We start from the raw sequence: 17,880 nt of genomic DNA, 5'->3' as shown, positions 1-17,880 counted from the left end.
GACTGTACGCTGACAATTACAGCAAGTTTATTAGGATTTTATTAGCCTTGAGCATGAGAGAGAGTTTACAATAGTTTGCAAATTGATAAATACCTTGTTGTGGAGGTTCTAAAGATCTGATGTTCATTGACTGGCTCATATCATTGACTGGATTAGTTAAAGGAAATTTTTGATACTTCTTGCTTGACTACATCATATAGCAAGTGATGAATCTGAAGATGAAGTAGTTAATAAAGGAGGTGATGTATCCATTAGTAATTAGGTGATGCACAGACACAAGTAGACCGTTGGAGGAACTGGCGATGACTACCGGACTTGGCTGTTCATTGGTATACAAGGTGTGTTCAAAAAGTATCGGACCTTTGGTCGGCAAAAATAAATTTATTGACTTTGAGGTACAAAACCCTAATCCCCTTCAAAGTAGTTTCCTTGGTAATGTATATACTTCTCCCAGCGTTCCTGCCATTGCTGGAAACACTGCTGAAATGCATCTTTTGGAATGGCCATCAGCCGGTTTGTCGGATTTTGCACGATGTCTTCTCTCGACTAAATTCGGGTTCCTTTTAGCGGCATTTTCAGCTTGAGAAATAGCCAAAAGTCACACGAAACTATGTCGGGAGAGTACGGAGCGTGACGAACCACAGGAGTGTTATGTTTGGCGACGAAAGCCCGAATCAGATGCGCAGAATGGGCGGATGCTTTATCACGATGGAGCTGCTAAGTTTTGATCGACCACAGATCCGGTCGTTTGCGTCGCACAGCATCGGAAAGACGACGAAGGACCTCCTGGTAGTACTCCTTTGCGATGGTTTGGCCTTGTGGTGCGTACTCATGACACACCACCCCACAAGAGTTGAAAAAACTGTCATCGTGACCTTTGATATTGCTGCGGACCTGCCGTGCTTTTTTTTGGCCTCGAGGATCGTCCCCGAAAGCCTGCTGAATCTTGCAAATGGTTTACGCTTGGGTATCGCCAAGGTTTTCGGCAAAGTTTGATGTAATATCGCTGCTAACGCTGTTCAGTCATTTTCCAGCTTAGTGGAATCCGACGAGAGCGCACTACATGACCTCACTCATAGGCCGATTGCCAACAACTGACGCTTCCTGCAGGTGGGAAAAAGTTCAGGGTTGTGCATGACTGTTCCCTCCACAACTCCACCGAAGGAGGCCTCTCGCGCATCATTGGTTTACGCAGAAAAAAAAAAGGTCCGATACTTTTTGAACAGACCTTGTATATTAAAACAGCAATATACCTCGGGGAGGTTAAAAGATTGCAGGAATGGTGTCACTTCCAATGCTGGGAAAGTGAAAGGGGAAACTCTCTGAGGTCATACTTTAGCTACATCTAGGTGATGTTTCCCTTTTTTAGAAGTATCTTTTCATTATTTAGTCCAGGTTCTCTCACTAAATTAGGACTTAAGCATATATAATAGAAAAGAAATACTCACAGCAAAAACTTCAAAATTAGAAACACTAAAAAAAAACAGTAAATAAAAATTAAACGAAATGAAAACTTTCCAATACAGTACTTTGAAAAGCTTTCATTTTGTTTCTATTTACAAGTTCATAAATTTACAACAATGTTAATATACTTGACACGTTTGTCAATTTTACAAATTTGGCACATCACCTGCCTATTTCACAAATTTATTATACAAATTTTTGTCTATTTAATGAAATGAGCAACATTCTTTATTGGCATAGCATATGTATATATATATAATTATATAAGATATAATAAATGCCATTTACAGAACATGATTTAAGGTATGATTATGCAAACTGAATAGAAGTCAAAATATATAAATCATTTAATATAATGTAATAAAAAGTAAGAAATGCCATGCATACAGTTTTTAATTTATGATTTATTTTAAATTTATGCAGTATAAACATATTTTTTCTGTTTTCAAGAACCAAATTTCATTACATTAATTGTTAAATTAACTTTTTAGAATAAATTGGTTAATTTATTCTAAAAAATTAGAATAAATTGGTTAATTTATTCTAAAAGAGTTAGAATAAATTAACCAATTTATTATAAGATTTAATATTTAATATCATAAACTTATGAATACTGATAAATTTAAAGAAAATTCTAAACTTTTAACTTATACAATGTTTGATTTCATTTTGTGTCAGTATTCCATTTTTATAATTTTAAATTAATTATTTTTGTCAATTTAGATTTTCTTTTAATCTTAATGATTGTCAAAATTATTGTTTTTGATTTCTGATTTCTTAATTTATTGCATTTTTTCATTATGGTTAGTTCAAAAACAAAAAAATATATAGTTACAACCCAACGAGAAAAACCTTGGACAGCATGTTATTTTAATCAATCTCTAGCTTATCCTTCAATAATATCAAACAGAAAAAGTTTATACACTTATAATTATTTTATATTAGTAAACTTTTATTATAACTGAAGATTTTACATAAAAAATTTTTATGTTAATAATATATAAAAAAGTTATGGGCAATTGAAAAACACAGTTTAAATAATACCCTAGACAGTACATTAATATTTAACCTTTGGCTTGTATAACAGTATTTATATGATCATTCATCATGTCAACAAGAGCCAGGTATTCATTTGGAATAACTTCATCCCAAATTTGCTTGATTTTTTGCTTTAAACCATCCATACTTCCCTGAGGACATTTTCTCAGTGCTTTTTTAATTTTACCCCACATATTTTCTATAGGGGAAGGTCGGGACTACTTGATTGCCATTTTAATGTGTTAATATTATGTTGGTCAGCCAAGACTTCCTGGTTTTAGCAGTATAGCAAATTGCACTATCCTGCTGGAAGATGAAATGTCTATGATATTGTAATTTTTCTAATAATGATAATAGACTTTCTCAAGGATTTGTTGATATTTTGCTGCATTTACTGATCCCTTGATAAAATGCAAATTTCTTATACCTGGGACTGACATGCAACCCTACACCATAACACTCGCTGGGAATTTTACAGTGTGCTGTAGACAGTCATGATGGAATTCCTCTTGCTTTCTAATGATTGTTTTTTCTATTGCCTCCAATGCAGACTTCAAACTTTGCCTTATCACTAAAAAATCCTGCTTCCACTGTTCTTGTGTCCAACATTGGTGCTATTTGGCCCACTTCAATTGGTCTTTTGTGTTTTTGTAAGAAGTGGTTTGCCTTTATCTAAGAAATTTCACCTGTCACAATTTTTAAGTAAAGATTAATAATATTTTTTTATCTGATAGAAATTGTAGCCAAGTTTATGCAGATGGATATGACAAATTTCTTTTGTAACTTTCTTTCCAGTAACTTTATTCCATTCATTCACAATTCATCGAATGATGCTCTCGATTTTTTAAAATTATTTTATGAAGGTGTGATCAGTCTTTGTTATGATTGCTGGTGTTTCCAGTTGATTTTCTCTAGATGATTTTACCAGTTTCCTGGCATTTTGAAACAATACCCCATACTATGGAATTATACCAAATTTTAATTTCTTTGCAATTTTTCTTAATTAAGGATTTGCCCTGTCTATGAAGGATGATAATTACTTCACATACATCAACACTTACAGCCCTACCAGATGCCATTTTTATTAAACAAATACACTTCGATAATGTTAATAAGAAAAATATGCAAATATGACATGTCATCTCATTTACACAGTTAGGAACAGATATTATTTGTCAGAAATGGCTCTGAGCTATTTCTTTGTCATACATGATTTTTTTCAACTGCTTGTAACATACTAACTGTTATGTAAAATCCTCAGTTAAAATGAAAGTTTACTAATATAAAATAATTAAGTGTACAGAATTTTTCTGTTTGATGTTATTGAAGGATAAGCTAAAGATCAATTAAAATAACATACTGTCCAACGGTTTTTTTTTTGTTGGGGTTGTATAAGACAGTTATTTATGATTATTTAAAATTATTTTTTGACTGATATCTTATAAGTAATGATAACTCTGACAGATTATTAATTTTTATATATAAACTATTTTGAATTATCAGCAATCCATTAACATATCAATTTTAATTCATTCTGTAAAAGTATTAATACTGATTTTAAATAGTCAAATCTGGTTGATTCTTCTAGATGTCTTTGGATAAAAATGATAAAAACTAAGCAACTATCTTATTGTAGTTAAAGTTCAATCTATATCTTCATTTTTTCAAAAATTGTTAAACATTTAGAGTGAAATAAAATTATTTCTCATAAAAATAATTTTTATCATTTACGCAATGGACATTTTGTCCACGGTGCAAGAGAATGTGATCTGTTCAAATTTTTCTTATGGCAAATATAATTTTCTAATACAAATTTATATAAATTTCTAATACAGTGGTGCCTTGTACTTTGAATTCTTCAGAGTTTGAAAGCTAAATTTGACAAAAATTTGTTTTGGAGTTCAAATTGCATGTGCAGTGAAAATGCACTGGAAGCTTAAATGCAATTTGTTATGCACCCAAGTTGGTTTAAAAAGTTCCATTCTAGAAATTTTGAACTAAAGGATACAAAACATATGGGGTGCCCAAAAGGTATCCACAAAGAAATATTGCAGGAAGAAGCTGCTAAAAATCAATGAATAACATACAATATATGTAACAAAACATACTAGAATAAAGTGAAAAAAAGCACTGAAAACATACAAGTGTAAATCACTTGGAATGTTTGAAGTTTAAGAGCATCTTCTCCATACACGTTTTGAAATTTTTTACTATTTGTTTGGCATTAAAACTTTTCCGAAACTCATAAAGCATAATATGACCAATATACTTTTTATCTGAAGACATTTCAACTCTATTTTATTTGAACAAAATATCAAATAAGAAGTTTATTTTAAACTTCTAAACAAAGAATACAATTTCACATTAGTAATAATGTGTTCACAACTATTATAATTAATTAAATCACACATCTATATAAAGTAACCACAGCTGTTAAAAATATCAAAAACTTTTTGTTCAATTCAATATAACTTTTACTTATTAACCAACTAAGAAGCATCTGGAAGCAACAAAGTGTAAGAGGAATGTTGTAATATCAGTGATTGAGATGAAAAAGAAACTTGTGAAGTTTGAAAGCAATATACATGTGGTGGATCTGATGGCCATGTTTAAGATGCTGAAGTTGATGGTGTGAGACCAGTAAATACAATTTTCATATTATTACATAATATTTATATATTTTATTTATTGTTTTCATGTTTTAATTTATTATCAGGACATTTAATTATGTTATTTTTACTTAATTTATATGTACTGTATTTGTTGTTTAAGTTTGTTGAAATGAGTAATTTTTAGAGTCAGGGAATGGATTAATTGACTTTCCATTAATTCTAATAGAAAAAAAACTGATTTGGACTTTGAATGATTCAGAGTTCAAATAGCCTCCTGGAATGAATTAAATTTGAAGTATGAGGTACCACTGTATTATTTGATATTGTAAACTTTTTTAATTTAAATTTTTGTTTCTACTTGGAAAACCATACTGCTTTAGTCAGTTTTTTTTTTAACGTATAGTACATGTTCATGTTATAATTCATAAATTGTTTATTATTTGAATTGTAATGAAATTTCTTATATATTTAAAAAATTATGTGCAATTTAATCTGTTATTTTCATAAAGGCAAATATAAATATATATATTTTTTTTTAATTGAATTGTGTATATTTTAATATGTCAGCTTCATTAATGTTGTGAATATTTATTGTATTATTTTATAATTAATTCTGTTTGTTTCCCATTTTGACTTACTTATTTTGTCTCTAGTCCATGGTAATTTGATATGAGATAGATATGACTATTGTTGTTTTTCATTATATTTTGTAAAAGGATTTATTAATATTTTTTTATTTTTTACTTTTTCCATTTTTAAAGTTTACACTCTAGTAAAATACTACAACAACACTGTAACATCCTTTTTTTCTAGACCCAGAAATGTCCTAATGGTACAGATGCTACACAAACAAAAGTAGAGGGTCAGTTGATAGTTTGCCCCTGAACTTGGTATGGGAACCAATGCAAAACAACTATGTTTGTTGCAGAAGAACATGTGAATTATTAAATGCTGAGAACTCAGAATTGATGGGACTGATCATCGACACAAAAAAAATTAAGTTTATTCACTCCTCAACTACTTACTCTTGGTAGTACTGAAAATAAACAAAGTATACAAAAGCAGCTTTTAAGGCACGAACAGTGATGTCCCAATTATCTCCACCCCTCGTGTAGTCAAACTAATTGTTAGATTTGACAAAAAAGTTCTATGCTCCAATTCGCTTTTATTTGTCATCGCCAGGTAGGTCAGTCGTCCAGTACATCTGTAACTCATGGGGCACCATCATTCCTTGCTAGCTGCAGCTTCACTTCCTCAAGGCCCACTTCCTTGTGGCTTTTATCCTTTCAGGGGTGATGTCACACTGTACCGCACCTCCCACTCATTTACATTTATGTGCGTTTTCATTTACATTTTTGGTTATTTTCTCATGGAATCTTTTTCTTACAGAGTGCTAATGAAATATATAATTTAGGGTCCTTACAACACTATATCAGAAATAGTAATGAAATATTGTTTAAATTGTTGCAAAATAAAATTAAGCAATAAAAAGAACAGAGATACCTAAAATACACAAGTACAAAATGTATAGTAAATATAGAAATAAAATATTAATTAAACTTCAGATATTAAGTAGTTTCTTCCTAAATATCTTTGTGCATTTATGAATAAAAATTAACATATACAATTATTTTTTTTTCTTGAAAAAGAATATTTTTGAGTATTGAGTAATGAAATTCATTCATATATATATATGAGGATATTTATAATATTTCACTTTAAGAAGATATTTATAATTAACTTATATCATTCCACAGACATGAGTAATAAGAGATTTTAGATATTCAACTCTAAATAGTTCAAAGTTCTTTGGAGTTTTGATGAGCAAATTTCTCATATGAGCCGGATATGTCATATGAAGAGAAGAGTACACAGGTTTGCATTTATGATTAGTTATTAACATTTATTGCAGGATGTGTGATGCAGTTAATGGAAAGAGTGAGAGAATCATCTGCATTTTGTAATAAACTGAAAAGAATAATAAGTATAAATTTCTGACAAGATATTTTTAAATATAAATCATGCTATTTATATTCTGTTTAACAGTTTCTTTTTGTTACAAAAGTTTAAAATATTTGAAATTATTTTACATCCTTAATGATACCAAATTCTATCTTTTATATTTGGCACATTATATTTTTAAATCATCCTAATTCCTTTATCAGAATTTTATTTTCTGGAAAAATGAGAATGCCACTGTTCATTTAAGACAATATATCATTACAAGTAAAGGGACTATTAAGTTCAGTTGATTTTTGATTGAGTCATTGTGCTACTATTTTTATAATACAAGACTACTGAATCCCACAATAGTTCAATATTGAAGAAAATGGCATGAAATTCAATTCTATGAATCTTGATGAATTCAAAATTTGTAGAATCATTATCTAAATATCTTTCATCTCCAAATAAATATTTAATGAATAATAAATTTTTGGTAATTAAATCAATTTATGAAGTAAATTCACAATTACAGATGGATGTTTCTTGGAAGTAAATTAATTAAATAGATTTAAGAGAAAAATGACAAAATCAACAGAAAGAATATTAATTTTGTTTTGGTAAACTTTTACCAAATTTTTGTAATATAATTTTTATAATTTATTACATATGCATATAATAATAGTAAATATATGTGATATAGGAACATGAATGCAAGGCTTTTCAAGAACTAGTTGCAAGAAAATCGCGACCATCTTGTGTACTTCACGAAATTGAAATAAGAAAGTTACAAGAGGCAAATGGAAATAATCAGTCAGGTGCTTCAGTATTGGGTGAGGTAAAGTGATTTTTTAATACTATATTTTAGTACTTATTTTCATCATACTAATGGAGAATTTAATAATAATTTAATACTAATTTTTTTTATCAATTAAAAAAATTAGAAATGGATATTTTTAAAATATACTTAGAAATATACTTACATTTTCAATATTGCAATGAATAAAATATATCAAAAATAATTCATAATTTTTAAATTTACTTAGTTCAGTTGATAGTCACTTGACATCAGCTTGAGTTGGTTTCTTTATAAGTCAGTAGTCTAAACATCATATTGCATTTTTACATCTTTTAACAATGAATAATATAATAAATATTGTGAAATAAATGTTCTTGCAAATTTGAGACAAATAGAAAATTTATTTATTTTGGAATATTTTAGTTATACAGTAGAGTCCCGAAAACTCGGCTTAATGTGGACCAAAGGGTGGCCGAGTTTGTGAAAATGCTGGGTTATCGAGAATGGGGTTAAAAAAGAATAAGTATGAATGTTTCCTCAGAAAATACTATACTGTACTTGTATGTATTGTTTGCTTGAGAATACAACAGAATAAACTGCCCAAATACCCTTAAACAAAGGAAAAGTACGTACTTTATGCAGGCTTTTACTACATGAAAATGAAAATTAATGAATACACAGTGTATAGTAATTTACCTGATAAGACAGACTTCAGAAAAATACTTTATGAGGCATAAAGCTGTCTACAATAAAAATTAACTAGGGGTTTTTTTGCCCTGCCAGGGTGTGGCAGAGTTATTGATTGCCGAGTTTTCGGGACTCTACTGTATAAAATATTATTATTATTATATTTTTTTGGTTTTACTGACAAATTAATAAATTATTTTAAAATTAATTGGTAGATTCATATTGAAATGGCAAAATATCATGAACTAGGACGATTTACTCCTGATGGGAAAGATGATTATGATCACGAATCTGCTTTATTTCATTTGGAACATGCTGCAAACTGTGGTAATTTAGAAGCAATATTAACAATGGCTAGAATTTATTTGCAGTTACAACATGATATTCTTCATGATGTTTCTGTAAAAGTAAGTATTTGTGTTTGTTATTAAAACAATCTAAAATGAATTTTTGTGTATGTAAGAAAAGTGACAAAATATAGTTTAGGAATCAACATCCTTTTGTGATTATCATGCAAAAGTAAATGATGTATTGGCTGAGGTTAGTAGTTTTTTTCTAAAACAGCTATGTCTGATTTTTCTAAGATTCAAGAAAACATGTTCAGATGTAAAATAATCTGAACTAACCTAACTATTTTCAAAACTACAAAAATAAATAGATGAATTTTATTTTGTGATTACTATTGTTGTTAAAATGAATAAACTTTTCTTCAAGTACATAACTTTTAAGAAAAGCATATCCATTACACATTTTTATCATTTAATCATAAATTTATTGTGAAAAAATTTATATTTCTGTTCTATCTGATATATTTTTTTGTCAATAGTTGTTACAGATAGTGAACAGGTGTAAAGGACTAGTGGACTAAAGGACTAGTTCTTCAAGCCAATGTTTGATATCAATGTTTGTCTCCCTTAAATGCATATAATTTACATTTAAGTCGGGAAGTCAAATTCATATAGTTGAGATCGGTTAGCGATAATTTAACTTATAGATTAAAGAAAAAAAAGAGAGAGAGAGAGTAATCTAGTCTCAAAAGAGAACATTTTTGTAAAACCATCAATCTCTGGCCATACGGAAATTATATTCAAATATGAAGAAAGGTGGTGTACTAACTCTCCTAACTTGTAAACTTTGTGCTTAGTGAATCTTCCATCTGCAAGTCCCATATTCAAGGAGAACAGAAAGTCAGCGCACACACACACACACACACACACACACACACACACACACACACACACACACACGAAGAAAATCTGACTTGCATCTATCTGCTGCGAGAACAACATAAGACTATCCAGAATACCTACGAAGGACTTTGAACACTCTCAACTTCTAGAGTGATCAACTATACAGCTATCCCGACCGAACTGTGACAAAATGTATATTAACTCCTCCATTTCTTTCATTTAGTCAGTGTGCTTTGAACAACAATTGTTGCACAAATATATGGATTTGTGTGTGAGAAATTGAATGGCATATTTAGGCATAATTTGTTGGAAATTGAAATTGGTTATAGAAGTAAACAGAAAAATTTGTAACCCATATTAGTTTAGGTATTTAGCTTATGAAGCAATGTTATGCTTAAGTACAATTCAGAATTTGGAAGTTTTTGGGCAAGAGAGAGAGAGAGAGTATAATAGAAAATGTATTCAAATTTCTTTTCTATTTAAAATCACACTATCCTTTAAGGAAGTATGATTTTAAAGAAAGTAGGAAGTAATGTGAGGATCATAGACCTGATTTTACTTAAATGTAAGAAAATTCTTAAGCCTATTTCTCTGTTGCAATTGTTAAGAAAATATCACACAGAAAACGGATTGAATGATAATCTTTTCTATCAATAACTGAGAGAGAATTATAACATCTGAGTGTTAAGTTAAACACTCAGATGTTATAATTAGTTAAAGGAGGAGAAAATTGATTATTGACTAGTAAATAGAAGGAAGCGTACAACTTTCGGACCAAGTGTGGTCATGATAGCTGCATGTAAGTGATGTTATAGCATCATCGATAGAGACTTATAACCTCACACCTGCAAAAATCAACCTTCATCTCCAACAACACCTGATCACCTGATCATTTTCCCAGGAAAAATCAAATATAAGGACAAAGCACCCACACTTCGAGGGGCGTTTGTCTTTAGGAAGCAGCTTGTCCCGGAGAAGAAGATCCACTCGCCATAGACAGCAGATACCAGTGGCCTCTCCAAGGCACCATATAGAATAGACTTCTTCCAAGGCTCCCTCCCTGCTATCATCATCAAAGATGACGGTTTGAATTGCCTTATAAGAAAGGAAGACATCGATCATGGTTTAACCTCAACCCAGACAGAGAACAGCATCTCTCTCAGAGGTATTTTAATAGCCATATGTAAACTCTCTCCCTCAACATGGAAAGAATATGAATGGAGATAATTAGTCGTGTAGCTTTAGATATATTCTGTACTCTTATGTACTCTTAGATTTAGACATTTATATTAAACTTATATTTTTATTTGTTAACCTGGCTACCTGTCTCTATCCAACCTTGGACACCCTATTCACTTGCCCACTTCACTCCCCACTCAATCTTGTAGCCCTCCTAGCCATCCAAAGACCATGTGAGTGGATCTTGTCGATCTGTTGCCAATTAAGTGGTATTTAGTATACTGTGTGAGAATACTGGGGGCTAGTAGGGCAAGTGGTACCACTTGCCCTACTAGCTCCCAGTATTCTCAAACTAGCATTGAAATGAACAGAAGATAGGATTTAAACAATACAGTATATAAAATCTAAATTTGATAATTGTTTTTGAACTAGATTTTCTTCATTTTATTTATTTATTAAAAGTTTTTCAAATTGTTAGAAACTTTTTCATAATAAACATAAATTTGAAACTTTTTAATTATTTTTATTCAGTACTTAGTTACCATATTTATTAAGCTAATATAAATTAATCAATTAATTTAACTAAATTATTTGACCTAAAAATAGGTTATTAAGCAACCATATGATAATCAAAAATGATGTTATAATTTATTAAAATAATTTAGAAATTTCTGGAAAAAGGATCAACCTAGAGTGGGACTTGAACAAAATGCATATTATTGCCAGTTATACATTTGAACTGTATGTAGATGTGGATTTATGCCCTGCTCAAAATCATTTCTTTTCTTTCAGAAATTTCTTAATTATTAATTAAATTAATGTAATTTATAATTATTAATATTAATGAAGGATGGTTGCCTAATAAACCAAAATTACTTAGTTAAATTGACTTAATATTATAATTGGGCTTGTTATAAAATTAATAATGTTAACTAAAATATGGTTAAAAGTAGGATGGTCAAATGCTCTGGTTTTTATTTTTGGTCATTGTTTTTCTTCTTTCTGAAAACATTTATAGACAACACATTGTGCTGGATTTTTCCCAGATGTTATACTTGCCACTATCTAATGGCAAAGTACAATTTTTCATTCTTTCCTTTGTTTTTTTTTTATTTTAATCCTTTGTCATATAAATTTTTGTTTTACAGATAATCCTTAATAAAGTTTTCTGTTAAATGTGTAATAAGAAGCAGTGGCATTGTAACAAAAAAAAAACCAAAATGACATAAGTAAAGGATTATGTGAGGTTATGAGGAATATTTTTTATTTCAATGCTATTTCACTGAGAAAAGACTCTTAAAGAACTTGATAAGGATATCAACCAGAATGATTTTTTACCTGTCATTGTAGGAACAGTTTTTAACCTTTTTTTTCTGCATCTTAAATGTATTTCTATTAGGCAGCAGAGTAAAAATACACATCTGCTGCTTATCCTGGAATTGTCCCTGTTTTCACTAGGACAATTTTTGTTTTTTTTTTTTTTTTCTGGAAGAATTCATTTAGTCTCAGAACACCAAGTGCCTGGAACCCTATTAAAAGTAAACATTGAAACATTAGACATTCCTACTGAGGCTTGGTTAAGCCTTGTTACTAATTTTTCACCACTTTTATTTCAAAACTTCACTTCCAACCTTTGTTCATCGGGCCTTATCCTGACTGGTTAGTCCATTATGTCCCCAAACCAAAAGGGGTAACACTGGATTGGTCAATAGGGGTTGGTGAGAGAAGAGAGATAGGGGAATGCACCAGGAGATGATCATCTTTTTGGAAGGAGGAGCTAGAGAGGAGAGGACATGAATACTATGCTGAACAGAAAGAGAATCCTATTGAAGATCAGATCTGAAGTTTATCTTTGACAGTTATTCCCCTTTTGGTTTTTTCCTGTTTTTTTTTTTTTCTTATCTAATTTTGATCTTCTAATTCCTTATAACTTGATCCAGAGCCCAGATATTGTATTTTTTAATTAAGTTAGAAATAAGTTAGAATAAAGTTCCTACGGTGAACGCCACTCTTCACATCTCAACTGTCGTGAAAACCAGGCAACGAACCCCAGGTGGTATGAGTCATCACTTCCTGGAACAAATTCAAACTCACCCAGTAAGACCGTTGGCTGTTAGTTATTCTTTTGTTAGCTTAGCTGTGTTGTCGAGACATGTACCATATATGTGAGGAAGACAATAAACTCAGTTTTGATATGATCTTGTCTCATTCGTTTTTATCATGCACAATGACAAAAAGTAAAGCAATAGTAGTAAAAACACTACATTCCTTTGTCTTGTCAGCACATGGGACCCGTCCAGTATCGTTGTAGGTGTTGGTCCCATATATTTGTGTATTTGTAGGTTGTAAGATTTGTATGGTATTTCTTCAGAAAGTATTGTCATTAATTGTAAAAAGTAAAGATTTTAATTATTATCAAAACCGAGTAACTCCTAGGATTAAATTCTTTTGTTCTTGGCCACACTACCTTCAGACCTATTAAAGTTACAAGAGGGAGATGTATTTTTTTCTGCCTCCATTCTAGTTTTAATTTTATTTTACTATTGTTTTATTTGCTATCTATAATTTATTAACTGATTAGTGTACAATACAGAATATAATGTTACAATAAACTACTGTACTCATTTATACAGTAGAATCTGCTTATTCCAATCACTTACAAATAATAATAACTGAATAACTTTAATATTAAGCAGGAAAATAAGTAAGACTATAATTATGTAAACTCTGGTATTATTAACTCTTTTCTTATAAACCACATTGAAATTATCATAAAATGTGTAACTTGAAGATTTATTATTATTATTATTATTAAGAATAATTCATCTAGTGTTTAATTGAAGTAAGAAATGACAGCAATTTAAACTTCTGTATTGTGAGCAATGCTTAAAATGATTAATGTTTAATATTTAAAGTGCTGATTATTACTGATAATAATTGTATGTTATCAGCTGCATATTGAGGCTTATAGTGCAGAAGTGTGGCTTAAAAATGCCTATTATCTGAAGATACTGATAATTGTAATTAAATTCTGACTACAAAAAGTAGTTTTACAAGCATATTTTAACTTTCGTTTTTGAACTTGCTTATTCAGATAAGATTAAACAACTAAGACAATATTCATGATTACAGTAGGTGGATTCTGCTGTGTTATTTTTTATTTACTTTAAAACAGAAAATTTATTTTATTCTAGGATACAGAGGAAAATAAAGAAATAGGAATGAATTACATGTTACAAGCTGCACGAGCTGGAAATAGATCTGCTATGATTCATGTTGCAAAAGCATATGATACTGGAAAGGATCTTGGAAATAGATTGTATGTAACTAAATTAAAAGTCATTACAATTACTATTTGTTTATTTTTTTATTGTTTTTTGGAATGTCCACAAATCATGTAATCAAATTTTGCAAACTTTGATTGCCTCCTATCCCGATGTTTATGGTCAGACAAATGTCCCCTACCCCTAAAACCACATAGTTTAAGGAAGCCAAACTTCCAAATACTTTTATTTATTTTAATTTTTAAATTTAAACACCAGGTGGGAGCATTGTAAAAGCCTTTTTTGCAATTCCTCCCAAACAAACATAAAACAAAGATACATAGATCAGTTATAAATAATAATTGTAAAAATTTGAAATTCAGTGGCTTATAATTTTTGTCCAAATGGTTTTTCTCGTTTAAATGTTACCATCAGTTCTTTTAACTTTTAATAATTATACTGTTAAAATTATTCACTCCTCTCTACATCTACCATTGAATATATATTTTTTATGTTATTTTGTAACAATACATATCCTTTTGTATTAATTTTTTATACTAACAAATTAAATAATTATAATTTTGCAATTATATAGACTGGTGCTGCTGTTGCAATATTAGTTCTTGTTTGATATTGCTGATTTATTGCCCCTTCTGCTTAACATTATTCTGAGTAATAGTTTCCACGATACTGTGATCCACCCTATGCATGATGCTTCATCTATAACATATTTTCAATAATGAATAGATTATATTGTAGCTCAAAATAATTTTTTAAGAAGAAGCTGGGTTACATGATCAGATCCAGATCCCTTTCCTTCATTGTAGTGCTTCCTGGTAGCCACTGACATATAAATATATATATACACACACACACCATAAACCCCCTTTAACTAAACTACATTTGTGGACATTCTCTTTATGAAATATGTAAATTTCTTTTAGTCTCTAATTACCTATAAATTTGAAAACATTGGATAAATAGTCTTTAGCTCTGTTACAGTGGTTCGGTATTTTAAAATTGTCTTGAACAAATGCATCTGTAAAAAGGAACTTTAAAAGGAAAAAGCTAGACATATTTACAAATTTTTATATGGTTTCTCCTAATGTGAAAATAATTAGTTATGAAAATGCTTATAATTTTTCATAAATTAATAAATTTGAAACCTATATTATGTACCTTTTTTGGAGTAAATAGTCATTTTTTTACTAAAATATTTATTTATCATAAAATTACTATTTTGGATCTATTGCAATTCATCAGCATTTTCAGAAATAATCCAATCATCTTTATACTTTACAGTTCAGATATTTAAATTTAAGTAAATCATATTTCTTATGTTTCTTAAATTTAGCAGTATTGAAAGTTTATATGATAGGCTGATAAGTATTCACACAGTGAAATATTCAGAAAAAGAAGCTATTTATTTGAACAATTGAAAATGGAACGAAAGTACCTTTAGTTATAAATTGAGAAAAATGTATTGAATAAGTTTATGCATACTGTAAAAGAAGAATTTGAGTTTTTTGTCTGATCCATAATGTCACAGCTTATCTCACTCCATTATCTAGTTGAAATGAAACCCTTTGAGATTCCTTTTAAAGACGGTAGAAAATGAAATTCACACAGTGCCAAATTTGGATTGTAAGACAGATGCAACAAAACCTTGAACTTCAGCTTCTCAAGAGCACAAGTGTTGCATGAGCAGTCTTGCATTGTCATGCAGCAACAAAATCTCAAACTTGACACTCTGCCTTAGATTCTTTCTTGTTTTAATATGTCTTGCATGTTTCCAGATTTCAAAAATTTTGTCAAATAAACTGTTTTATGAGTCCTAAAAACAGTCAAAACAATCTTTGGCAAATGGCATTGTTTTGAATTTTTCTGAACAGGGAAAGAAAGTGTGCCTGTACTTCATGCTTTGTTGTTTTTCTTCAAGATCAAAATGATTGATCCAAGACTCATTTCCAGTAACAGTGTTCAAAAAAAAAAAAATTGATTTTCTTCTTTATGATAGTATTTCAGCAGTTTTTCAGAATACTCCACATGTATTTATTTGTTTCCTGGCATCAAAAATTTATAATGAAACCCATTGAAAACAAATTTTTATGCAGCCAAGTAGAGCAATGATATATCTACTCTTTCTTTAGAGATTCTTAGCCTGACTGCTATCTGCTTTTGGATGATATAACAATCATTTTTTATCAGTTCATCAACTTGTTTTTTGATGATTGTCATCTGTCACTGAAACTGGTCTTCTGCTGTGAGGTTGGTCAATAGTATTTCTACCGTACACAGCCTTTGAATGGTGAATGTCAATCAGCATTATATTTTTAGCACTTAAAAATTCAGTTATTACATGTTTCTTTAATGGGTCATGGGGCAGCTATCAGTTTTTAAAAATGGAGTGATTAAGTTTGAATGGGGAGAGTGAATTTTTCACTCTTTTGACAAAAAAAATATATATATATATATAATGCCCCAGAACATAAAATAATATTTTGGTGCAACTCCTCACAATGTGATTATGCATCATCTCACAGTTTAGATATCTATTTTTATATAGAAAACTTGGAAGAAAAGATAAAAATTTAAATTTTTTTATAATATTATTTTTCATGCTTCTAATAGGAAACATATTTTTTTTGAAAGGATATGTTTTCTTATCAAAACTATGAATTTATATATGAAGTGTACAATGCCTTACGGCTTGCCTATAAAATTCAACTTCAAAATACAACCACTTACAGCACCACTGTCACCACAATAGTTTTTTGTAGTAGAAAACATTGCATTTAGAATTCATTTCTTCAATGAAACATATTTAGAACCATTTAATGCCATAACATTGTAAAATGGCATTTACAATGTTATGGCATTGCATGCTTCATTTGATTTCATGCTGTCAGTATGAAAGCAGAATATTTAAATTAAGTTATAGTTGTTGGAAAAAGTTATAGTTTTATAGAAAAAAAAAAAGGAAATGTCTACTAAAAATGTAGTTAACCTAATCAAACCAACCTAACTGAAGCACCGCCATTGGGGTTACCTATATACTGTACACTTTAACCACCGGATGTACTGTGGTGGCATTTCGAATTACACAAAATCATTTTTTTTTACACTGGCACCTATTTGTAGTACATAAATCAGTTTGGCCTAGGTCAAACTAGTTAAGCCTAAAGTATTTAGGCCAAACTAGATTGTCCGAGGCTAAAGTAGTATATCCTGACATGCGTAGGATAAACTAGTTTGGCCTGAAATTGGGTTTGGCTGGTAACATATATAAATAATTAATTAATCATAATTGAAAATAACAAATGTATAAAAACTGTCTAAGGTTGAAAATGTTTTTTACTCTATTAAAACATACTGCTGTAGTTACAAGGTGTGCTTTTATTTTAGCTTACATATGAATTATTAATGAAAATAATTAAATTTCTTGACAGTTTTAATGGATTGTGTTAATATAGTTTTTAATAATTTTAATGTTTACTATAGCATGATATTTATTTTTTTTAAGTAATGGAATAAATAAATTATTTTTTAGAAAGCAATCATGGTCAGAAGCTGTTTATTGGTACAACAAAGCTATTTCTACTGAAACTGCAGATGAAAGTGGAGAATTTGATGGCTGCATGGAGGATCCTACATATTTATTACTCGCTCGTCAAGGTGAAATGTATAGAGAAGGAAATTACGGATTA

At 29.8% G+C, this 17,880-nt stretch overlaps 1 protein-coding gene across 1 annotated transcript in view; it reads left to right on the top strand.

Moving 5' to 3' along the window:
- The window catches only part of LOC111622125 (eukaryotic elongation factor 2 kinase-like), a gene marked incomplete at its 3' end in the record, with an annotated part of 33,236 nt that extends 15,388 nt beyond the window's left edge, over window positions 1-17,848 (top strand). The window contains exons 9-12 of the mRNA XM_023364449.1: window positions 7,759-7,893; window positions 8,757-8,948; window positions 14,105-14,229; window positions 17,724-17,848. Of these exons, the coding sequence (XP_023220217.1) occupies window positions 7,759-7,893; window positions 8,757-8,948; window positions 14,105-14,229; window positions 17,724-17,848 (577 nt within the window). The remainder of the gene's footprint in view (window positions 1-7,758; window positions 7,894-8,756; window positions 8,949-14,104; window positions 14,230-17,723) is intronic.
- Between the last annotated feature and the right edge of the window lie 32 nt (window positions 17,849-17,880).

Source organism: Centruroides sculpturatus, unplaced genomic scaffold, assembly GCF_000671375.1.
Source record: "Centruroides sculpturatus isolate CEXI.00-Female unplaced genomic scaffold, Cexi_2.0 scaffold140, whole genome shotgun sequence".
Taxonomy (NCBI): Eukaryota; Metazoa; Arthropoda; class Arachnida; order Scorpiones; family Buthidae; genus Centruroides; species Centruroides sculpturatus.
This window is presented reverse-complemented; position numbering and strand designations above follow the sequence as displayed.